Source organism: Thalassophryne amazonica, chromosome 17 (assembly GCF_902500255.1).
Source record: "Thalassophryne amazonica chromosome 17, fThaAma1.1, whole genome shotgun sequence".
Classification (NCBI taxonomy): Eukaryota; Metazoa; Chordata; class Actinopteri; order Batrachoidiformes; family Batrachoididae; genus Thalassophryne; species Thalassophryne amazonica.
The window spans coordinates 7660982-7686416 of record NC_047119.1 but is presented as its reverse complement, the minus strand read 5'-3'; the positions used below and the strand labels follow the sequence as shown (position 1 = coordinate 7686416).

The 25435-nt window shown below is 41.7% G+C and overlaps 1 protein-coding gene across 1 annotated transcript in view; it reads left to right on the top strand.

Moving 5' to 3' along the window:
• The window catches only part of LOC117529349 (netrin receptor UNC5D-like), a 582155-nt gene extending 560101 nt beyond the window's left edge, over nt 1-22054 (top strand). The window contains exons 15-18 of the mRNA XM_034192105.1: nt 1047-1196; nt 14564-14728; nt 14960-15138; nt 21781-22054. Coding sequence (XP_034047996.1) covers nt 1047-1196; nt 14564-14728; nt 14960-15138; nt 21781-21979 — 693 coding nt within the window. The 3' untranslated portion in view covers nt 21980-22054. The remainder of the gene's footprint in view (nt 1-1046; nt 1197-14563; nt 14729-14959; nt 15139-21780) is intronic.
• The last annotated feature ends 3381 nt before the right edge of the window (nt 22055-25435 follow it).

The following is a 25435-nucleotide window of genomic DNA, read 5'->3' as shown; positions in this document are numbered from 1 at the left end:
TCGCTGACTGTCAGCATGTGAAGTCAGTTTTCTCCATGTTCAGTCCAGAAATGCTGCGTGTTGCTCTATGTGTCCCACTCTCTCACACGTAAGCCAGCAGCAGGAAAATAAAATGGCAGGAAATATCTCTGTCTGAACTCCCCTTTTTACGTAATTATTGTATGGCCTTGCCTTACAATATAAAGCACCTTTGGGCAACTGTTTGTTGTGATTTGGTGCTATATAAATAAAATTGATTGATTGATTGAAAGTTCTGAACAAGCACAAAACTTTGACAAACTTTGTGGACATCAGTTGACAAGAAACTCATTTTGCTGGATGGAAAAAGGACTTTTGTCAGAAAAAAAGGAACACAAACTGATAGGAGTTGCTTCACCCTGTGATTGTACAAAGCTAGCCGCTTTGTCACAGAACACTTCCTGTTTGTTGTACAAGAGTCTTTCACAATAATAGCACAGGACAAATGGATGATGTCGTCACCAGTTGGACACGGAAGAGGAGAAAAACATTGTGAAAACTCATTATCTTTTGCTTTTTACCATGCTGGGGGTCACGGAATTAATTTATTTTAAGTGTGCATTTAATAAACTTTAATTTAAAAAAATAATTTTATTTCAGGTGGGCATTTAACCAACTTTCTTTTTAAAAAAAGGAGGTGGCAGATGCTTGGCACTGGGCCCTCAGATGCGCGAATACGGTAGTCATTAATAAAGTGATTAATCTTCCTGTCGGTGTTGAGGCCACACAGAGTCATGTATTATGGTGGCACTGAATCATCAAGAGATATTTTGCATGAATTGGTGTCAAACATGTAAGGCAGAGGTGTTGGACTTTGATTTTGACGTTTTGTTTACTACAGAATACTACAAGCTAATTGGCTTGTAATACGTCTTTTCTGTTAATTAGATGTAGCTGAAAGGGTTGTGACCGTCAAAATTGAAAGATCTTCGACCTGCAATAAAGAATATATGTATTACGAGTATTGACACTTTTGACAACACTTCTCTCTGCTTTCCTACCCTTGTCCCATCCCATACCATCATCAGGAGGTGGCATTGGGTGAGCACAGCCAGGGTGGGCATCTCCTGGAGGAGCCTAAAGTGATGGTCTTCAGGGGGAACCGTTTCAACCTCCAGGTGTCCATCCAGGATGTCCCACAGTTACTCTGGAACATCAAACCCTTCACCACCTGCCAGGTATGATGTATATAAAGCAATAAACACTCCTCTGTGGGACACAGTACTTATTTGAAATAGGCTGTGCTGAACCTACACCTGGTATTTGTCTGCCGCCCTGTTGGTGTTCCTTTTCCTTACGTGGGTGCATCAAAGCCAAAGGATGGCAGCAAGGACACGGCAGGAGATCAGCCAGGCTGGCTATCTCATCCACACAATCACACCCTTACAAAATTAATTATGACTGACAGGCAGGCACACATCTTGTAGTTATCTTCCAAGGGGCCGACATGTTCTCCTCTGCGCTGTGGTGTGTATCCCACCACTGACATGCAGCATTAGCCCATCACAGTACATCCTGAATACCAAAAAGATTTTCTTAGAAAGACAAAAGCTACTATCTGAGGGTCCTACAGCATTGATGACTGCCAGCTTTCATTCACCCCACTCATGTCAAAAGGAGTCTTTTATAAGTACTTTCCTCCTGTCTGATGGCTCTGCAGAAAGGATGATTCATCTGTAAAACACTGTTTTTGACCTGTTCTCACTGCACCACTGTCTGGGTCACGCACAACTTTTTAATAAAAGTCAAATTGGCATTTTAGCTTTATTGACTAAAACATTCTCTAACTTTTCTTGTGTCCTTTAGTGGAGTAAGTATATATATCTGCTCATTACAGGTACTTATTGTATCAACAGAAATTTATGATAGTTGTTGAAAATGAGGATTCCAAAGTGACTAGATGGCCTCAGGGGGTGTAAATTTAAAGCTAAAATGAACTGAAAAATATATACTTAAAAGTTATGTTATCCTGGTCTTTTATAAGCCTATTGGGTATAAAATACATATTTTTGACATATGTTTGACACACATGCTACCATTGTAGTACATGTCAATCAATTTTTCAATCAATTTTATTTATATAGCGCCAAATCACAACAAACAGTTGCCCCAAGGCGCTTTATATTGTAAGGCAAGGCCATACAATAATTCCATAAAAACCCCAATGGTCAAAACGACCCCCTGTGAGCAAGCACTTGGCTACAGTGGGAAGGAAAAACTCCCTTTTAACAGGAAGAAACCTCCAGCAGAACCAGGCTCAGGGAGGGGCAGTCTTCTGCTGGGACTAGTTGGGGCTGAGGGAGAGAACCAGGAAAAAGACATGCTGTGGAGGGGAGCAGAGATCAATCACTAATGATTAAATGCAGAGTGGTGCATACAGAGCAAAAAGAGAAAGAAACACTCAGTGCATTATGGGAACCCCCCAGCAGTCTAAGTCTATAGCAGCATAACTAAGGGATGGTTCAGGGTCACCTGATCCAGCCCTAACTATAAGCTTTAGCAAAAAGGAAAGTTTTAAGCCTAATCTTAAAAGTAGAGAGGGTGTCTGTCTCCCTGATCTGAATTGGGAGCTGGTTCCACAGGAGAGGAGCCTGAAAGCTGAAGGCTCTGCCTCCCATTCTACTCTTACAAACCCTAGGAACTACAAGTAAGCCTGCAGTCTGAGAGCGAAGCGCTCTATTGGGGTGATATGGTACTATGAGGTCCCTAAGATAAGAAGGGACCTGACTATTCAAAACCTTATAAGTAAGAAGAAGAATTTTAAATTCTATTCAGGAATTAACAGAGAGCCAATGAAGAGAGGCCAGTATGGTTGAAATATGCTCTCTCCTTCTAGTCCCCGTCAGTACTCTAGCTGCAGCATTTTGAATTAACTGAAGGCTTTTCAGGGAACTTTTAGGACAACCTGATAATAATGAATTACAATAGTCCAGCCTAGAGGAAATAAATGCATGAATTAGTTTTTCAGCATCACTCTGAGACAAGACCTTTCTAATTTTAGAGATATTGCGTAAATGCAAAAAAGCAGTCTTACATAGTTGTTTAATATGCGCTTTGAATGACATATCCTGATCAAAAATGACTCCCAAGATTTCTCACAGTATTACTAGAGGTCAGGGTAATGCCATCCAGAGTAAGGATCTGGTTAGACACCATGTTTCTAAGATTTGTGGGGCCAAGTACAATAACTTCAGTTTTATCTGAGTTTAAAAGCAGGAAATTAGAGGTCATCCATGTCCTTGCAGTTTAGCTAATTGGTGTGTGTCCTCTGGCTTCATGGATAGATAAAGCTGGGTATCATCTGCGTAACAGTGAAAATTTAAGCAATACTGTCTAATAATACTGCCTAAGGGAAGCATGTATAAAGTGAATAAAATTGGTCCTAGCACAGAACCTTGTGGAACTCCATAATTAACCTTAGTCTGTGAAGAAGATTCCCCATTTACATGAACAAATTGTAATCTATTAGATAAATATGATTCAAACCACCGCAGCGCAGTGCCTTTAATACCTATGGCATGCTCTAATCTCTGTAATAAAATTTTATGGTCAACAGTATCAAAAGCAGCACTGAGGTCTAACAGAACAAGCACAGAGATGAGTCCACTGTCTGAGGCCATAAGAAGATCATTTGTAACCTTCACTAATGCTGTTTCTGTACTATGATGAATTCTAAAACCTGACTGAAACTCTTCAAATAGACCATTCCTCTGCAGATGATCAGTTAGCTGTTTAACAACTACCCTTTCAAGAATTTTTGAGAGAAAAGGAAGGTTGGAGATTGGCCTATAATTAGCTAAGATAGCTGGGTCAAGTGATGGCTTTTTAAGTAATGGTTTAATTACTGCCACCTTAAAAGCCTGTGGTACATAGCCAACTAATAAAGATAGATTGATCATATTTAAGATCGAAGCATTAAATAATGGTAGGGCTTCCTTGAGCAGCCTGGTAGGAATGGGGTCTAATAGACATGTTGATGGTTTGGATGAAGTAACTAATGAAAATAACTCAGACAGAACAATCTGAGAGAAAGAGTCTAACCAAATACCGGCATCACTGAAAGCAGCCAAAGATAACGATACGTCTTTGGGATGGTTATGAGTAATTTTTTCTCTAATAGTTAAAATTTTATTAGCAAAGAAAGTCATGAAGTCATTACTAGTTAAAGTTAAAGGAATACTCGGCTCAATAGAGCTCTGACTCTTTGTCAGCCTGGCTACAGTGCTGAAAAGAAACCTGGGGTTGTTCTTATTTTCTTCAATTAGTGATGAGTAGTAAGATGTCCAAGCTTTACGGAGGGCTTTTTTATAGAGCAACAGACTCTTTTTCCAGGCTAAGTGAAGATCTTCTAAATTAGTGAGACGCCATTTCCTCTCCAACTTACGTGTTATCTGCTTTAAGCTGCGAGTTTGTGAGTTATACCACGGAGTCAGGCACTTCTGATTTAAAGCTCTCTTTTTCAGAGGAGCTACAGCATCCAAAGTTGTCTTCAATGAGGATGTAAAACTATTGACGAGATACTCTATCTCACTTACAGAGTTTAGGCAGCTACTCTGCACTGTGTTGGTATATGGCATTAGGGAACATAAAGAAGGAAACATATCCTTAAACCTAGTTACAGCGCTTTCTGAAAGACTTGTAGTGTAATGAAACTTATTCCCCACTGCTGGGTAGTCCATCAGAGTAAATGTAAATGTTATTAAGAAATGATCAGACAGAAGGGAGGTTTCAGGGAATACTGTTAAGTCTTCAATTTCCATACCATAAGTCAGAACAAGATCTAAGATATGATTAAAGTGGTGGGTGGACTCATTTACATTTTGAGCAAAGCCAATTGAGTCTAATAATAGATTAAATGCAGTGTTGAGGCTGTCATTCTCAGCATCTGTGTGGATGTTAAAATCGCCCACTATAATTATCTTATCTGAGCTAAGCACCAAGTCAGACAAAAGTTCTGAAAATTCACAGAGAAACTCACATTAATGACCAGGAGGACGATAGATAACAACAAATAAAACTGGTTTTTGGGACTTCCAATTTGGATGGACAAGACTAAGAGTCAAGCTTTCAAATGAATTAAAGCTCTGTCTGCGTTTTTGATTAATTAATAAGCTGGAATGGAAGATTGCTGCTAATCCTCCGCCTCGGCCCGTGTTACGAGCATTCTGACAGTTAGTGTGACTTGGGGGTGTTGACTCATTTAAACTAACATATTCATCCTGCTGTAACCAGGTTTCTGTAAGGCAGAATAAATCAATATGTTGATCAATTATTATATCATTTACTAACAGGGACTTAGAAGAGAGAGACCTAATGTTTAATAGACCACATTTAACTGTTTTAGTCTGTGGTGCAGTTGAAGGTGCTATATTATTTTTTCTTTTTGAATTTTTATGCTTAAATACATTTTTGCTGGTTATTGGTAGTCTGGGAGCAGGCACCGTCTCTACGGGGATGGGGTAATGAGGGGATGGCAGGGGGAGAGAAGCTGCAGAGAGGTGTGTAAGACTACAACTCTGCTTCCTGGTCCCAGCCCTGGATAGTCACGGTTTGGAGGATTTAAGAAAATTGGCCAGATTTCTAGAAATGAGAGCTGCTCCATCCAAAGTGGGATGGATGCCGTCTCTCCTAACAAGACCAGGTTTTCCCCAGAAGCTTTGCCAATTATCTATGAAGCCCACCTCATTTTTTGGACACCACTCAGACAGCCAGCAATTCAAGGAGAACATGCGGCTAAACATGTCACTCCCGGTCCGATTGGGGAGGAGCCCAGAGAAAACTACAGAGTCCGACATTGTTTTTGCAAAGTTACACACCGATTCAATGTTAATTTTAGTGACCTCCGATTGGCGTAACCGGGTGTCATTACTGCCGACGTGAATTACAATCTTACCAAATTTACGCTTAGCCTTAGCCAGCAGTTTAAAATTTCCTTCAATGTCGCCTGCTCTGGCCCCCGGAAGACAATTGACTATGGTTGCTGGTGTCGCTAACTTCACATTTCTCAAAACAGAGTCGCCAATAACCAGAGTTTGTTCCTCGGCGGGTGTGTCGCCGAATGGGGAAAAACGGTTAGAAATGTGAACGGGTTGGCGGTGTACACGGGGCTTCTGTTTAGGGCTACGCTTCCTCCTCACAGTCACCCAGTCGGCCTGCTTTCCCGGCTGCTCCGGATCTGCCAGAGGGAAACTAACGGCGGCTAAGCTACCTTGGTCCGCACTGACTACAGGGGCCTGGCTAGCTGTAGAATTTTCCACGGTGCGGAGCTGAGTCTCCAATTCGTCCAGCCTGGCCTCCAAAGCTATGAATAAGCTACACTTATTACAAGTACCATTACTGCTAAAGGAGGCCGAGGAATAACTAAACATTTCTCACCCAGAGCAGAAAAGTGCGGGAGAGACAGGAGAAGCCGCCATGCTAAACCGGCTAAGAGCTAGTAGCTGCGCTAAGCTAGCGGATTCCTAAAAACACGCAAAGTGAATAACGTGTAAATAATTTAGAGGTGATTCAGCAGAGGGAGTGCTTTAGTTAAGGCACGTGAAGATAACACTGTGAAACAAATCGTTATCTAGGTAACTAGATCAATCTAACTGCGCAGATTAAACAGCTAACAGATACAGAAAAACACCGCTGTGCTCCGGAACAGGAAGTGATACAATACCGCAGTGCGAGCCAACCACCAGTCAAAGTTTTGTTTGACATGTGTCAAACAAAAATTTGCATGGGTATAATTCAGAATCCATGTCCAAGTCTAACAATGGGATAAAGCAGCTGTCAGTGATGAAAATTGATGAACATCATCTAGAGTTTAACAAAATGGTTAAGAATAAGAATAAGGTCAACTTCATTTATCCCAAAGGAAATTATTTAATAATTCTTTTAAGATTAAGATCTTAAGAAGAAGAAGATTAATTTATTTGTTTTTAAATCTTTAAATGGCCTTGCCATGCCCTACCTTTCTGAGCTGCTTCATTGTTACGTCCCTGATCGCCACCTTCGGTCAGCTGATCAGCTACTCCTGGAGGTGCCGAGGTGCAAGCGTATGCCATAGTATCAAAACGGTGGCAGTAAATGGTGAAAAATGTTTTTTTAAGACATTTGCACAAGATATTTGACAATATTGCACATAACTCTGACTAACGGAATAACTCTGAATAACTCATTCATTATTCATTCATTATGTATTCATCCTGCAGACGGGGGAGGAATTATACAGTCTGGTTGTCACAGGTAGGAAAGACCTCCTGTGGTGTTCAGTGGTCTCAGTCTGTGGCTGAAGGTGCTGATAGGACGTCAGTGTGGCATGCAGGGGGTGGGAGGTGGTGTCCCAGATGCTGAGCAGTTTCCTCAACATCCTCCTCTATCACGCCTCCACCACAGACTTAACACTTATGTCCAGCTTTGAATCACTGCTTCCCAGTGCCATTCATTTTAAAACAGACCAATTATATCAGTGCTAACTCCAAATCCACAATGTAGAAATTAAAGATGCTTTGTGGTACTTTTATGTGACTTGAATTTTGTGTTCCTCAAAAAAAAAATCTGCATTTAGTATTTGCCAATAGAGCCTTGTGAGTTCTCACTGAACATAAGGGCAGATATTGGTGGTGCTTCTTTGCAGCCTATGTTGATTTTGGCAAAGCATTTCACTCAGTTGACCAGACTGCTCTCTGGGGCATCCTGAAAATTTGTGGAATCCTCAAGAGGTTATTGGACCTCATAGCTGGACTTTACACAGGTACTGTTCTGTGTGAAGTATGAGTGTGAGTAGCTGGATTCTTCTGGAATTCATAAGGGATGTGTTCCAGCTCTTACTCCATTCAGTGTTGGGTAGGATTGTGGAGAACAACAGCTTAGGGGCCTCTCATGCAAAGGTTTGCTGACCCTGACTTCAGATGTTCACTTTGTGGAGTCAAAGGTTGCCCTTCTTAGATCTTGTGAGTTGGTGTGAGTGGCTGTGCTGCAGGGTAGCACAGTTTCATCTTGGGCTTATTTATGTTGATATATGGTTGCATAATGGCTACGTGGAATTAATTACAAATTCATTTATAAATTTGAAAGGTTGCCAAACTGGCACTGATTTTCTACATGTTACAGAAGATGACTGCAAACAGAAGGCACAGATTTGCAGGTTTTATTGTATAGTATTGTGGTTGTCGTGGGTGATTTAAGCATAATTCTATTTTACAAGGTAGTATAATAAGTCAAATAATAGCAATCAGAGATGTCAGCAGTGGTGGGTGATGGTGCTGCTGTGTAGGTGGGCTAACAGATACACTGATCGCGATGATGTTACTATTTTGAGCTCTTCTTCATATCTTTATCAATCATCAGGCTGCAGAGATAAAGTACAATTAGCAGTCATGTTCATTGCAAGCAAATGTAAATAAATGTCTTCGCCACACAGCAAAATATGCTACTGAATGGCACAAACAACTGATAAAATGAACATCTGTTCCTGTGTGCTGCTACCACAGATGTTTGCCAACCAGGCAGCACACACTGGAAAGACAGAATATAAACAACAAAAGTGATGAATGGTATACGTAGTTCACTTTGCAGCAAAAACAGCATCACGTCCGAGATACCAAATTAGAGCAACAACACTTTCTATGTACTATGTACAACACCATAGAGAAGTACTCAGAATGCCCAAAAACTCTCTTTCACTCACACCATTTGATGACTTCTTTGTGTACATATTAGCACATTGCATTTTTTAACAAAAATATGCCAGAATAAAGGAATGATAGGAATGATGAGAATGCTACAGTGCCAAAAAATCCATTCAAGTTCTGTGGATGCAGTTCGTGATGCACTACAAAATGGTTCAAACTTTAACAGCTGCAAATAGATACTCCAGCTGATTTATCACAACCATTTTGCAGCATATTGAGTCATACATCATGTCCAGAATAAAATAATTTGAATTCCACAACAACAATAATGATCATTACAGACGAGAGCGGTCAAGAGAGATCAACCCTTAACCTGCTGGCAGGTTTGTGGTCATTCTTTACTTTATACTTTAGCCACTTTTGAGTTTAGTTTCTCTAAACGAGTCTGATGTTAGGCATTTTTGGGTTTTGTTTAAGGTTATACTCAGTCCGGTTTCTTCATATTTTGATGTTTCACTCTGACTATCTGTTTCTGTGTGTGTTTGTGGGCGTGTGGTCCTGTCACCTGGTGTATCTCACAGCTCATTCACGTTTCATTTTCAGTTTATTTCATTTTATATAGTGCCATATTACAACAAAGCTGCCTCAAGGTGCTTCACACGAGTAAGGTCTAACGTTACCAACCCCTAGAGCAAACACACAGGTGACAGTTGTAAAGAAAAACTCCCTCTGATGATATTGAGGAAGAAACCTCAAGCAGACCAAACTCAGAGGGGTGACTCACTGCTTAGGCCATTCTAACAATTACAACATCACATCACAATCACCACACCTGCTCTGTGCTCCTGATTGTTTCAGTAGTTAAAGCTGTCTGGCCTTTGGGTTTTTTAAGACTAAGTCAGAAGAAGAATTTTCTTTGGCACCACTATAATTTTATTCCTTAGCATTTAAGTAAGGTATTAATAATATGATATTGCCAATATGATCAAAATTTGTACTGTCTGGAAACAATTTAAAATTTAAATCCCTGAGGGTTCAAAATTCAAGCGAGCAGATGCCATGACGCACATTTTGTAGCGATGTCATTGATCACATGGAGGCTTTCCCCAAGCTGTGCAAGGATGCTGTGAAGGACATGGCAACTGCCAGTCACATTAAAGAAAGGCAGCAAGCAGGTGGCTGCTTGCTCGAACTCAATAAACCAAATTGGCAGAAAATGCTTCAAAACAGCTTATTTCTGTATAAATCTAATATGTGTCTCATATTTTATAGACGTTAGTGAGAAATAAACAGTTTTTGTAACCACATAACACCCTCTGCAGTGATGTACAAGGCATCTTACAGATGTTAGCATGCACTCCCCGGGAACACACAACAAGCAAACGAGTCAGGTCACAGGTAATCTCAAAACCTCATGCATGCGCACATGCACTTTTTTCTGCAGCCCGTATGCGTGATGATGTTTGACACAGTGGAAATGCCCCCCAGGTGTATTTTTCATTAAAATGAGCTGTAATTTTGTAACATGTTAACAAAAATAAACCTATATTATCATGTTTGGATTTCAGTAGAAACTACATTTTCCCACTTTTGTAAAATTTAAAGGGCCGAACAGCTTATAGTCTGCCACAGTGCTTTTTTAGTTGCTGGATATGTATATATGTTTTTTTTTTTCAAAGTTCTTTGCTGCTGTTATTCGCCTTCTCTCTGATACTTTCTGCTGATGACACACCTCCTGCCTCCCCGACAGTTTGGATGGTTCCCCAGTTTATTTTTGGACACTGAATAATGAACCATTTATTTCTACACTTCCCGTGTGGTTGACTGCCTGCATTTTGGGTTCCACTGAAAACAAATCATAATAAAAACATTTTTTGCTTAAATGGTCTGGACTCCATCACAGCATGGACCCTTTTGCTTTTTTTTCTCCATCCCCAATGGGAGTGGTTTGTGTTGTTACTCTCCACATTTTTTTCTGGGTTGGGTGTTGTCAGTTGACTCTCATGATGGTTTAGGTGCATGCCTGTTTAAATATATATATAAATAAATAAACCTGACCTGTGCATCAGACAGTCAACTGAAAACGTCACACACATTTAGAGAGAGCACGGAGAGAGATGTCGGCTTTACTTTATTTACACAGCAGCTCACATCACGACCTTTCTGGGACACAAACAGGTTAATCACCCTCTTTCATGTCCACTGTCTTTCAGTGAATGGCTGATTATAAATTCATCCTCCTTGTTCATGCTTGTGTCTGCTGCAGCCTCCAAACATTCAGAAAACTCTGTATGTCTGCTGTCATTCACTGAATGGCTGGAAAAAGAATAATCTACCTCATTTGCTGATGTCCGCTGCACAAAGTCATCATACTCTCACAAAACTCTGAACATTTGCTGTCATTCGCTAAAATTGAGGCCTGTGAGTTCAGTCAGCCCAAGATCAACAAGGCCTGCTGTGACACCTGTCACTCACTATATGATGAAGATGAATGATAGCTGCTGGGATGGAGGTTGTGTTGGCAAAAAAAAAACAACAACCCCAAATACTCAGCAAATCAAGGGGGCACACCAGACACCCGTGACTACAATATGAAGATGAGTGAAAGCTGATGCCTTTGAGTGCTTGGGCTGACAAAAACAGGCCCGTTTAGCTGAATCGTGTGCTCTTCTTGTGACGGTTTGGTAGCACCAAAGTTAAAATATCCATCCATTTTCTATACCCCCTTACTCCAATTAAGGGTCGGGGTGGGAACACCTATTCTAGCAGTCGTAGTGTGTAAGGCAGGGTATGAACCTGGACAGGAAATAATCCTATCACACATCCACACGCACACCGACAGTCAATATCAAGCTTCCAGTTCACCTAACACGCATGTTTTGGGATGTGGGAAGAAGCTGGAGCACCCAGAGGGAACTAGTGTTCACGTGGGAGAACATGCAAACTCCACACAGAAAGGCCACAGATGGGAAGCGATCCCATAACCCTCTTTCTGTGAGGCAGCAGTACTAACCACTAATTCACCGTGCAGCCCCTCTATTCATATATGTTTAACGATATTAAAAATATCATCAAAAGATAAAATAATATTTTATTGTGAAATACAGCCCTGTTAGCCCATTAATTACTGACATTCCTGACAGATCCAACTAAATCAGCGGCTCCAAATTATGGTCATCTACCAAAAGCTGATTAATTCATCAGGTGTGTTCAGCCAAACAAGCACTAACAGGCACCGGAATGAGCTAATCAGCTTTCGGCAGAGTAGAAAGAGATGAAGAATGTGTAGGTCAAGAGTCCCAGAGGACCAGAATTAGTAAAAAGTGAACTAAACTATTCACTCAAGACTGTTTCATATGGACTGCTTGCACACAAGTGAGGGGTTGTGCCCCCCCTTTTTTAAGCATCTGGATTAGGCTGAGTAAGAACAGGCATATTTTGGAGACCAGGACTTGCTTGCATAATATTAGGGCATTGTGTGTGTGTGTGTGTGTGTGTGTGTGTGTGTGTGTGTGTGTGTGTGTGTGTGTGTGTGTGTGTGTGTGTGTGTGTGTGTGTGTGTGTGTGTGTGTGTGTGTGTGTGTGTTTGAGCTTGTCAAAGAGCAAGTGCCACACCACGGAGCTGTCCAGGGTCCTGAATGAGAAGCACCCAGGCAAACAGCCAGTCTGTGTGAAAATTGGACTGTATATTATGGTGGGTGGGAAGTGGAAAAACACTTCTATAAATGGCAAGTCCCAAAACAAATTTACAAATGACAGATTCTGACAGAAGGGGGATGTACCAAATGACAGACATTCACCTTCTGTCACGTTTGGCATTTGGTGCATTCCCCTTCCGTCATGTTCAACTTTTGGTGCATTCCCCTTCCATCACATTCAACTTTTGGTGCATTCCCCTTCTGTCACATTCAACTTTTGGTGCATTTCACTTCCGTCACATTCAACTGTTGGTGCATTCCCCTTCCGTCACATTCAACTTTTGGTACATTCCCCTTCCGTCACATTCAACTTTTGGTGCATTCCCTTTCTGTCACGTTCAACCTCTGGTGCATTCCCCTCCTGTCACGTTCGACATTTGGTGCATTCCTCTTCCATCACATTCAACTTTTGGTGCATTCCCCTTCCGTCACGTTCAACTTTTAGTGGATTCCCCTTCCATCACATTCAACTTTTGGTGCATTCCTCTTCCGTCACGTTCAACTTTTGGTGCATTCCCCTTCCGTCACGTTCGGCATTTGGTGCATTGCCCTTCTGTCGCGTTCAACTTTTAGTGGATTCCCCTTCCGTCACATTCAACTTTTGGTGCATTCCCCTTCCATCACGTTCAACTTTTGGTGCATTCCCCTTCCGTCACATTCAACTTTTGGTGCATTCCCCTTCCGTCATGTTCAACTTTTGGTGCATTCCCCTTCTGTCACATTCGGCATTTGGTACATCCCCCTTCCATCCCATTCGACCTTTGATGCATTCCCCTTCTGTCACGTTTAACTTTTGGTGCATTCCCCTTCAGTCACATTCGCCATTTGGTGCATTCCCCTTCCATCATGTTCAACTTTTGGTGCATTCCCCTTCCATCACATTCAACTTTTGGTGCATTCCCCTTCCGTCACGTTCGGCATTTGGTGCATTCCCCTTCCATCACATTCAACTTTTGGTGCATTCTCCTTCCGTCACATTCAACTTTTGGTGCATTCCCCTTCCGTCACGTTCGGCATTTGGTGCATTCCCCTTCCATCACATTCAACTTTTGGTGCATTCCCCTTCCGTCACGTTCAACGTTTCGTGCATTCCCCTTCCGTCACATTCAACTTTTCGTGCATTCCCCTTCTGTCACGTTCAACTTTTGGTGCATTCCCCTTCCGTCACGTTCAACTTTTGGTGCATTCCCTTTCTGTCACGTTCAACTTTTGGTGCATTCCCCTTCCGTCACATTCAACCTTTGGTGCATTCCCCTTCCGTCACGTTCGGCATTTGGTGCATTCCCCTTCCATCACATTCAACTTTTGGTGCATTCCCCTTCCGTCACGTTCAACTTTTGGTGCATTCCCCTTCCCTCATGTTCGCCATTTGGTACATTCCCCTTCCATCACATTCAGCATTTGGTGTGTTCCCCTTCTGTCACGTGCGGCATTTGGTACTTTCCCTTTTTGTCAGGTTCGGCATTTGGTATGTTCCCTTTTTGTCACTTTCGGCATTTGGTACGTTCCCCTTCTGTCGCGTCCGCTATTTGGTACATTCCCTGTCTGTCAGAATCTGTCATATGTAAGTTTGTTTTGGGACTTCTTGTAAAAGTGTTCTGCTGTTTGTAAAAGTGTTTTTGCACTTCCCATCCACTGTAGTAAATAGTTACTTGGCTGCAATATTTCTGTTGCTTCATATTCTGACAAGCCTATGTTGTGCTTTTGTTGCATTTTATTAGTATGGCCAGTGCAGATGGTCACCCCCACTGAGTCTGGTCTGCTTCTTTATGAAACAGCTGAGGGAGGGTTTTTTTTAACCTTTGTCGCCACTGTGCTTGCTCATTGGTTGGATAAGATTTAAACCTTGCCTGTAAGTAACATTCTGGGATTTATCAATAAAAGCCTGAGCTGTCCGTCATCCAAGTGTCCGGCTGTTTTTCTTCACTGCAATTTGAGATGTTCAATAAGATAATATGTAAATGATCACATTTTTCACGTTCTTTCAGAACTTCAACAGAAACCATTTTTCTCCCTGAGCTAACAAGCCTTTTGAAGCTCTTTGTTGATCTTCAGCAAAGATTTCACTTTGTTGTCTCTCCTGTGTAATGGTTTGATACAGCCTTTTACTCATATGCCAGCGTGTGAGTCTGCATCTTGTGCCCAGCCTCAGCCAGTGCCTCACTACCTCCCAGCCTGCCATCGTTTCAGCCTTCTCCTGTCCACTGTCTGGTCCTCCTCTCTCTGCAGGAGTTCTCCTTTTCTCAGGTGTGGGCCAGTAACCAGCGTCCCCTGCAGTGTGCCTTTTCTTTGGAGCGATACAGCCACTCCTCTTCTCACCTCTCCTGCAAGATCAGCGTGCGACAGGTCAAAGGCGAGGAGCAGATACTCCAGGTGTACACGTCCGTCGTGGAGGTGAGCCACTGCGGCTACACGTGCAGCGTGTTTGTGCACGCTGCAAGGGCACTCACACAGATTGGCAATAGCCTCTTTTATTAATCCGTTTCATTTAAAGGCTTGCTTAATGAACCTCTTAGTAAAGTTTTAACATATACAAAGTATAAATATCTGCCTAAGTCCTTCTCTTCAACCTTGTCTTCATATTGACGCAGTCTAACAGGACGCGTTTGTTCTCCTTCCTGGCAGAATGAAAAGGGCGTGGTTCCTTTTTTCACCCAGTCGGACTGTACTATCACCTCTCAGACTGGGTCAAGAGCTTTTAAAATCCCCCTGTCCATACGTCAGCGGATCAGCGCCACCTTTGACATGGCTAATGCCAAAGGGAAGGACTGGCAGCTCTTGGCTCAGAAGCTCCGCATAGACAGGTTTGAGCTTTTGCACTTTGAAAACAGCACATTTTCTCTTCAAACAGGCATGATGATGCTTCTGTTGCTGCTATCATGTTGTCATTTACTCACTGCTGAATAATTTGTGATACACAAGCTGAGATGTTAAATGACTCAGCTGTCCTTTCAAAATAATGACAAAATTAACCAGAAAGCAGAAATGGTCAGTTTTTTTAACCACTGTTCCTCATCTATGTAAATCCTGTTCACACTTTAAATGCTATTTTTAATTGAGCAGTAACCTCCACTCCTGGAAAGTGTAGCCATTATGGAAGCACCACATCTTGCATTTCCTTGAATGGCCACTTGAAGCTTGCGCAAAAAGCAAATCGCTCCACATAGAAACCCATGTAAAACTCCTGAACTTTAGAACAGAAATAAACATTTGGTTTCTCTGTACGAGGGGTGAATTATTTATATATATAACTCGTCAATTTAAGCTATTTTATGCCATAAAGGTATGAAATTAGAGTGACACCTAGTGTGTGCCGCCTGCCGATTCAGGGCCATCCATCCATAGCAGCAACTGCTAGCTGCTATGGATTTGACTCTTTTTCTTTTCCAGGCATTTTATTACAAACATCTCAGATCATATGGCTTGCTGTGTGGGCCATCTAAGATGTTTATGCTCCAGTATTTCTGTTGAGTGAAATTTTACTATTATTTAATTAATTTTGGCACCATTAGTGCCAGGTTAGCGCTAATTAGCAGGTAGCTTGGTGACATTAGCTCCACTGATGGTGCAGTGGTTACTGATCCAACATGCCAGTTGAATACCCGCATTCAAGCCACCCATTATGAAAACCACAAAAATATGTTAATCAAATGCCCAAACCAAAGTTAGCCTGTTACCCATAGCTTTGCTTGTTCTGTTAATTGCAAGATTCATTCACCCCACCCAGGCCACAACGATCTTGCCAATGCTCCACCTCATTTCCCATTTATTGGTTGGCCAGGAGTTAGGCGGATTGAAGCGCTGTGACAAGGCAACATTTAGAACGGCCCGATATGAGTTCCACAATTGTTCTTCAGAAAACCTACAATTGATATCACAGAGGGTTTGTCCAGTATATATCGAGTCTAAGTTTGTAATCTTAGATGTTTGCCATTGTCTAATCTTCCATCAGCCGTCACCACACATGTTGATTTCATTATAGATCAAGAAACGTGTGCCCACAGAGAGACGGTGCTGCCCAAATAACCAAAGTGAAGCTTTTCTGCAGTAAGCTGAAAATAGATCTCAGGACGCTGATGGACTGGCCTCTGGCAAAGAGCATGTGTTCATGTTAGCGTTCCTCATTACCAGCATGTTGCCTTCTCCACACACCTGCTCAGCCATGCCGAGGTCACGCCACACGTCACCTTCAACCGTTTGTTGATGGGTAATCAATATTTGAAGCTTCAGAAGAGAAGTTAATGATCAAGATTTTTCTTGCTGTGGAGGTTCTAAAACCACGAATCAGGCTCCATCAAGCATTTGCTAAAGTACTGAAAGTGAATATTCTGTCTTCTCTGCCAGTTGGAAACACATTAGAGGGGACGAGCTCGCTAAAACTGTGACAGCAACTCTGATTAAAGAAATCCAAGTGAACAGTCTGGAAAGAAACATCTGTGACTGTGGGATGGGGAAGGATTTCAGAGCCTTTTAAACCCAATTGAACACACGAAGGAGCATATAATGGGAATGTCTGCACCTTATTAAGGAGATTTTTTGCAATTATTTATCATAGTAAGGGAGGGAAACGGGAAAGAAACAAAGAAACATCACACTGTAGTGAAGCAGTGCCCTCTCTTGGAGAGATGTTGTAATAACAGACAAAATAGTTATTTTAAACAAAATGTGTGTTGATTTTCAATAACCAAACACATTGTTTGCCATCACATACGTATCCAGTCTGTCTTCATCAATGTAAACCATAAAGATACGCTACACTGAAACAAGTACAAACCATAATCATATTTACATAAAATATTATTTACATTTAGTATTGTTTAGATTTATCTTTAGTTCTTCTTTAGTATATCAGTAAAATATCAATTTAATTTGAGCAATTTCTATTAATTTATACAGTGCTAAATCGTAACATAAGTTGGCCCAAGGCGGTAACGAAAGAAAAACCCCAAGTGTGTTTTGAAAATATAAATGAAGTTTTCTTCAAAAGGTTCTCAAGTTCTTTGTTAACACAGCAACGAATTTTCAACACAGTATTTCTAAACATCATAGTTATATTTTGGATGCTTCCATTATTTGCTTTGCACACAGAAACAAAATTATTTCACAAAAAACAAACACTACCAGTGTCAAAATTATTAGACAGAACAGTCACTTAAATAGGACAGTCCCCAATTTTCACTCCAACCTAAAGTCCAACTTCACCATCTTCTCTTTGTCCCATCTGGAGGTTCTGGATTCCAAATAGCTCTGATGTAGATCACATTGCATAGATCTCCCATCGCAGAGTTGTTGAGTCATGATTTGGCAAAAGTTGTTCTCCAAAAACCCCACAGTTCTTATATATATATATATATATATACACAGTGCATCCAGAAAGTCTTCACAGCGCTTCACTTTTCCAACATTTTATGTTACAGCCTTATTCCAAAGTGGAGTAAATTCATTTTTTTCCCCATCAAAATTCTACTCACAACACCTCATAATGACAACATCAAAAAAGGTGTCTTTATTTATTTATTTATTAAAAATAAAAACTGAGAAATCGCATGTACGTGGTCTATTAGATAATAAACCGACCCTTTTATTTTTTTTTTAACTATATGGATTTGAATGACGTGCGATTACACCAATCATGCTTGAATCCTCGTGCGCATGCGTGAGTTTTTTCACACGTCAGTGACGTCATTTCCCTGTGGGCAGGCCTTGAGTGAGATGTGGTCCCGCCCTCTCGGCTGAATTCCTTTGTTTCACACGCTGCTCGAGACGGCGCGCGTTGCTTTATCAAAATTTTTTCTGGACCTGTGAGGAATATCCGAGTGGACACTATTCGAGAAATTAAGCTGGTTTTCGGTGAAAAGTTTAACGGCTGATGAGAGATTACGGGGTGTTTCTGTCGGTGTAAGGACTTCCCACGCAGCAGGACGTCGTGCAGCGCTTCCAGGCACTGTCGTCGGCCTGTTTCGACCTGAAAACATCCTAATTTAAGGCTTAATTCACCCAGGACATCGTGAGAGAACAGAGAAGATTCAGAAGAGGCCGGCATGAGGACTTTATGCGGACATTCCACAGTTTATTGACATTTTGTAATGAAAGACGTGCGCGCAAATTCACCGAGTCACTTCCGTGACGACTCGGCAAATCTGTGTGCGCCGCGACAGGAAAAACACCTCCGTGTTGAAAACCATTTGTAAAATTCAGGCGGCTTTTGATGGCTTTCAACAAGTGAGTAACTGAGAAATTGTTTAACAGCTTGGACATGTTCCAACTTGTCCGTTAAGGTTTCCAACGGAGGTGTTTTTCCTGTCGCGACCCCCCGCAGTCGGGTCCAGCCCGACATGCGACTCTGCCCGCACGTTCTTTCATTACAAAATGTCCGTTAACAATGGAATGTCCGAATAAACTCCTCATGCCGACGACTTCTGAAAGTTCTCTGTTCTCTGACGACTTACTGGGTCAACAGAGCCTGAAATGTGGAAGTTTTCAACTTGAAACGGCGAGACGCTGCCGCCTCGAAGCGCAGATCGCCGTCAGGCGCCGTGGGCCGTCCTTAAAGCGACACTACCAGACCAAAATCTCATCAGCCTTTAAATTTTTACCGAAAACCAGCTGAATTTATCGAATGGTGTCCACTCAGTTGTGCCTTACAGTTTTGAAAAAAATTTGATCAAACAAAACAGCAGTCTCTGAGCCATTCCTAAACAATGAAAAAATCGACGAGAGGGTGGGCGACTCCTCACTCAAAGACTGCCCACAGGCGAATGACGTAACCGACAGGCGTGAAAAAACTCTCGCATGCCCACAAGGGTTTAAGCATGTCTGATGTAATCACACGTGATTCAAATCCATATGGTTTTTGAAAAAAATAATAAGGTCGGATACTTTTCTAATAGACCTTGTACGTAAGTATTCACACCCTTTGCTCAATACTTTGTTGATGTATCTTTGGCTGGGTTATAGGGTCAAACATACAGCTTTACCGTATAACAGCATGAACATCTGCACATCATCAGACACAAGGGGGTTATTCCCATTCTAATCCAACTTCATCGTTTGCAAGGTTTATTTTTCTGTAGGTAATTCGGCGAGGCTTACCGTGAAGCAGCGAGCGTCTCTCCAACAGCGCTGAGTAATCCATCAAATGTGAAAATCCATCAAATGTGAAACGGTCATTCTGTATCAGAATCCACATCAATTCTTTCATACGGTAGCTTAAATTCACCCATGTCGACGGTGGCAACGGCGGTGGTATGCGACTTTCTCTCACTCTGAGCTAACAGCACTAACAGCTAGCAGTGCACGCAGCCGGTGTTCTGACGAATTGTGCATCTCGACAGTTCAGTTTCAGTTTCAATTTATTAATTTACAGTGAGGAAATAAGTATTTGAACACCCTGCGATTTTGCAAGTTCTCCCACTTAGAAATCATGGAGGGGTCTGAAATTTTCATCTTAGGTGCATGTCCACTGTGAGAGACATAATCTAAAAAAAAAAAAATCCGGAAATCACATTGTATGATTTTTTTAATAATTTATTTGTGTGTTACTGCTGCAAATAAGTATTTGACCACCTGTGAAAATCAATGTTAACATTTGGTACAGTAGCCTTTGTTTGCAATTACAGAGGAAAAACGTTTCCTGTAGATTTTCACCAGGTTTTCACACACTGCAGCAGGGATTTTGGTCCACTCATCCACACAGATCTTCTCTAGATCTTTCAGGTTTGGAGTTTCAGCTCCCTCCAAAGATTTTCTATTGAGTTCAGGTCTGGAGACTGGCCAGGCCACTCCAGGACCTTGAAATGCTTCTTACGGAGCCCCTCCTTAGTTGTCCTGGCTGTGTGTTTGGGGTCATTGTCATGCTGAAGACCCAGCCATGACCCATCTTCAGTGCTCTTACTGAGGGAAGGAGGTTGTTTGCCAAAATCTCAGAAAACATGACCCCATCCATCCTCCCTTCAATACGGTGCAGTCATCCTGTCCCCTTTGCAGAAGAGCACCCCCAGAGTATGATGTTTCCACCCCCATGCTTCACGGTTGGGATGGTTTTCTTGGGGTTGTTCTCATCCTCTAAACATGGTAAGTAGAGTTGATTCCAAAAAGCTCTATTCTGGTCTAATCTGACCACATGACCTTCTCCCATGCCTCCTCTGGATCATCCAGATGGTCACTGGTGAACATCAGACGGGCCTGGACATGTGCTGGCTTGAGCAGGGGGACCCTGCTGCCCTGCAGGATTTTAAACCATGACAGCATCATGTGTTACTAATGTAATCTTTGTGACTATGGTCCCAGCTCTCTTCAGGTCATTGACCAGGTCCTCCTGTGTAGTTCTGAGCTTTCTCAGAATCATCCTTATCCCACAAAGTGAGATCTTGCATGGAATCCCAGACCGAGGGAGATTGACAGTCATCTTGTGTTTCTTCCACTTTCTAATAAATAATAATAACAGTTGTTGTCTTCTACCAAGCTGCTTGCCTGTTGTCCTGTAGTCCATCCCAGCCTTGTGCAGGTCTACAGTTTTGTCCCTGGTGTCCTTAGACAGGTCTTTGGTCTTGGCTTTGGTGGACAGGTTGGAGTGTGATTGATTGAGTGTGTGAACAGGTGTCTTTTATACAGGTAACAAGTTCAAACAGGTGCAATTAATACAGGTAAAGAGTGCAGACAGAATAAGAGGACTTCTTAAAGAAAAATGAACAGGTCTGTGTGAGCCAGAATTCTTGCTGGTTGGTAGGTGATCAAATACTTATTTGCAGCAGTAACATACAGATAAATTATTAAAAAATCATACATTGTGATTTCCGGATTTCTTTTTTAGATTATGTCTCTCACAGTGGACATGCACCTAAGATGAAAATTTCAGACCCCTGCATGATTTCTAAGTGGGAGAACTTGCAAAATCGCAGGGTGTTCAAATACTTATTTTCCTCACTGTATATAGCACCAACTCACGACAAAGGCGCCCCAAGACGCTTCACACAATTCATAACAACACAAAGTAATTTAAAATCAAAATTAAAATCAAGAAAAGCACAATAAGATAAAACACAATAGAATAAAAAGAAATTACAAAGCAAATATAAAAACAAATTAGATTAATGATAGTTGACAGTTCCGCATCCTGACAATACTGTGCATGCACTGTTGCACGCGGAGGACAGGAATAACATTCAACAGTAATAACATCTCGTCAGAACACCAGTCGGGGCGCAGAGTAATACATCCTTGGCCACCGTTCCACAGATATTATATGCCTAATATGTCACACGATTAACCAGTCAGATTCACGCAAAAAATGTAATTGGATTAGAATAATGCTTATCACCATTGTCATAATCTAATATTACGGAGCTTTTCATTATTTTTTCAGCAGCTTACTTTATGAGTTGCAGCTGCATTCTTTGTTCTTTTTCTCAGCCACAGTTGCATCTTGTGTTTTCTCTGTTCTGTAGGAACCTGTGCTACTTTGCCTGTCAGGAGAGCCCATCAGCAGTGATTCTGATGCTGTGGGAAGCTCAGCACCAGGACTCAGCCGATCTGGATTCTCTGGCCAACGCGCTAGAAGAAATCAGCCAAGTGCACGCACCCAGGAGCGCTGCTCTGGGCTGCAGCAGAGAGCAGCAGGACTCTGAATTAAGTAAACTTGGCTAGTGCAGCTCTGCTTAAGATCAGCGGGAGGTCAGATTGAACCTTTTTACTGTATGAACAATGATGATGGGGTCCACGAGCTAACTTTGGTAAGGAAGACACGCAAAGAGGACAGCAGGGGAATTTAATTTGGGACTGAGGACACTTCTGCTCAAACAAATGGTGCATAAAGATGGAAGGGAATCAAATCAAATGAGAGGAGAAGAGGATCGGCGAGTCGGAAATTAAAAACTCAGTTTGCCTTACTGAGAGATGCAGATCAAATTTGGGAGGCAACTTAAGTATTTGGCATCTGTCTTGACAAATCCAAGACCACCTGCTTACCTGTGGACAGTATTCCAGTGGTGTGGTGTGGACGCCCCCCCCCCCGGTTGAAGTATGTTTGTGACAAACTACTCCCCCTCAGCCCAGGTTGGTGTTGTGACCCTCACAGGACGGGGTGTGCTGCTGACACGTGCCCTCAAACAATCCTCTGAGGGTTCACGTTGTTTCTGATAATCCAATTTTATGTTGTCATTCTTTTATTTGTATATTTATTTATTACTCACAGCTTCAACTCCATCTCTAGTTTAATCAAAACAGAAAACATGTCGTCGGGCGTCAGCGCTGGAGGAGGTTGTTCTGTATCAGTCAGGCCAAGCAAGTGCTTAAAAATAATGGAGCTGATTTTTAGGAAACATGTAGGAAGTGACTTTTAAAAAGGCTTTTATGTTATGAGATCATACAGATAATTGGAAGGGTATTCAAGAGAGTATAGGGTATTCAAGACCCAGAATATCCTCTTGTGATGTCACTGGCTCCATCCAGTTTTCTAGGTTTGCCTCAAAATATAATGTTCCAGGCTGGAGCCAACATTTGCACATGGATTTGTTTGTAGTTAATAAATACATCACCCCAATAAAAAAAAAATGTCCTAGCTCCACCCCTTAAACTAGATTGACCAAGAATCCCTTGATTCAGAAAGAACATGGCGCCATTTTGGGGCCAATTGTGCTGAACTGCTGAATTAACCTTTTATGTTTTCAATGTTTTTTAAATCAATTAAACACATACAGCAACATCAAAATAAATATAAAAATAGTTAAGATATCAAATTTAAATAAACTTACAATTTATGATGATTTATTTTATTAATTTAAAGCCAGATTTATGCTTCTGCAGCTCTGTAACTCCGTGTCATGCAATGACATGCGTGACAGTTTTAAAGTTCTCTGTCGCTGGATCATGCTTCATTCTGGATTAATTTGGCCCTCAACAAGTTTTTATTTCTACAATCATTACCTCCAATTCAAAGGTAAGGTGTACAATTTCCTCTTTTACCGACTCCGTGTTATAAATTTGCAAACTTTTCTGCCAAATACACGTGTATGTGTAATCGGCATGCACACTGCAAAAACTATTCAAATATGAGAGGAAAGAGTGAAAGCAGAAAAGTGTCAAATCACAGCCTTTTGCTGTGTCTGATTTAACAGGTGCACGTCAGGCTGTGGGTCTGTGTCTGAGCACAGTTTGTAAAAAAAATAAACGGCCGGGTTTTATATCACAGAAATGATACATGCGAGGGGGTTTTAATGGAAATTCTTTACTTCTCAAAGCTTTGACGATGAAGTCCGCTTCCATCCTACATGGCTGACTTTATTTTCCCAAATTTTTCTTCTGTTCGGATCTAAAGGGAATCTGTACATCTTGAAGCCCTTATTGTGTCTATTTGTGCATCCAAATGCACAGCAACCCAGTATTTTCAGCCAACAAATAAATAAAATATCCGCATTTACATGCAGATACATTAACAGTGAACGCTATTTTAGCCCCAAGATGGCACCACCAGTCACATGACCATTTTTTGTTTTGTTTTTTTTTGGGGGGGGGGGGGGGGGGGGGCTTGTCATGTCACTACTCTCTGAATAAAGGGACTCCAGATTGACACTGTCCTCCCTACAGACCTTTTCACCAATTGTTGTGATAATCATTAACTTTTTTGATTAACCATACAAATATTGAAAAGCACAGGTGGATCACTGAGTTAAGAGTTAGACTCCCAATATATATATATAACAGGGTTTCAGTCACAGGATGTGCTCTAAGCTACCTGTGTGTGTCCTTGGACAAGACACATCATCTTCATTGTCCCAGTCCACACAGTGAAATGGATACCAGCCTTGGCTAGGGAAATAACCTCAATGGACAGGCGCAGGGGGAGTCATGGGCTGTTTCTCATTCCAGGGGTTGTATCCTTCGAAGGCCATGTTCATCAAAGATCTGGCCTTCCAAGACAGCAGAGGCCGAACCAGCTGTTCTGAAATGAGACGGTCTAACTCACAGCACATTTTGCAATTGCATCTTGAGTTTTTCCTGCCCCTAACCCCTGTCTAGTGTTGCCAACTTGGCAACTTTCTGAACCCTCTTGATGACTTATTTTCTCCAAAGTGACTAGCGACAAATCTAACTACTTTTCTTGGCTTTATTGGAGACTTTTCTGGTGTTTGGTGACTCAAAAGTGAAAGTACTTATTGATCTACAGTCTCTGTTCTCGCCGAGCAGCAGCGGGTGATGCTGTGAGGTCCCCATTGCCCCAAAGCAGTCACAAGCTGTCAGTACACAGGCTGCTCCGCCTCTGCAGCAGCTACAAAACACAGAGCGGAGGGAGATCTACACTCCTCCACATTCAGTGTGGAGTGCAAATCAATCACGCATGCACGATGCTGCCGCTGCTGATCCCACCCTGTTTTAGAGAGGGATCGAAAACAAAAAAAAAAAATCATTGAATCATTGATCTGATCATCTCGCAAACCTCACTCAGATTCGGTCAGCTTACTTACCTCGTTTGTTGCGCAGCCTGGCTTTGTGAAGTTATTCTTTTATTTTGAGAAGTGACGGCCCAATTTATTGGCAAAATAAAAAAAAAAAAACAAGAATCAAATTTATTTCTAGTTCTAAATATTATTCAGGTGTTTTTACTTTTTTTTTTGTCTCTCCCATGAAATTATTCTTTTTTTCCTACAGCATCTGCTATGACATCATATTATGCAAATAATATGCAAAGACAATGACATCATTTAACGACTTTTAGCAGCCAATAGCTACTTTTCTTACTGCAAAGTTGGCAAAACTACCCCTGTCACATGGCAGCCTGTTATGGGTGTAAACTGTAATTTAAATTATTTTTGTTCTTTATAATTGTGCGTATGGCACCTGAAATTATCATTTTGTTTTAATTTACCAAACATTTTGTCTTCTGCTGGAGGGATTATATTTCCCAGCTGGTTTGGGAATGCTTCGGGAGCCCTTCAGAAGTTAGAGGACTTGGTCAAGGATAGGGAAATGTGGAACAAGCTGCTTGGTCTCCTGTCACTGTGACCTGAAGCAGTGGAAAATGAATGAATGAATGAACCAATTTGTCATGGGCAACACAAATAATAAAATAAATTGCGCAATGACTCCCAGCTTTGTTTAGGTCAC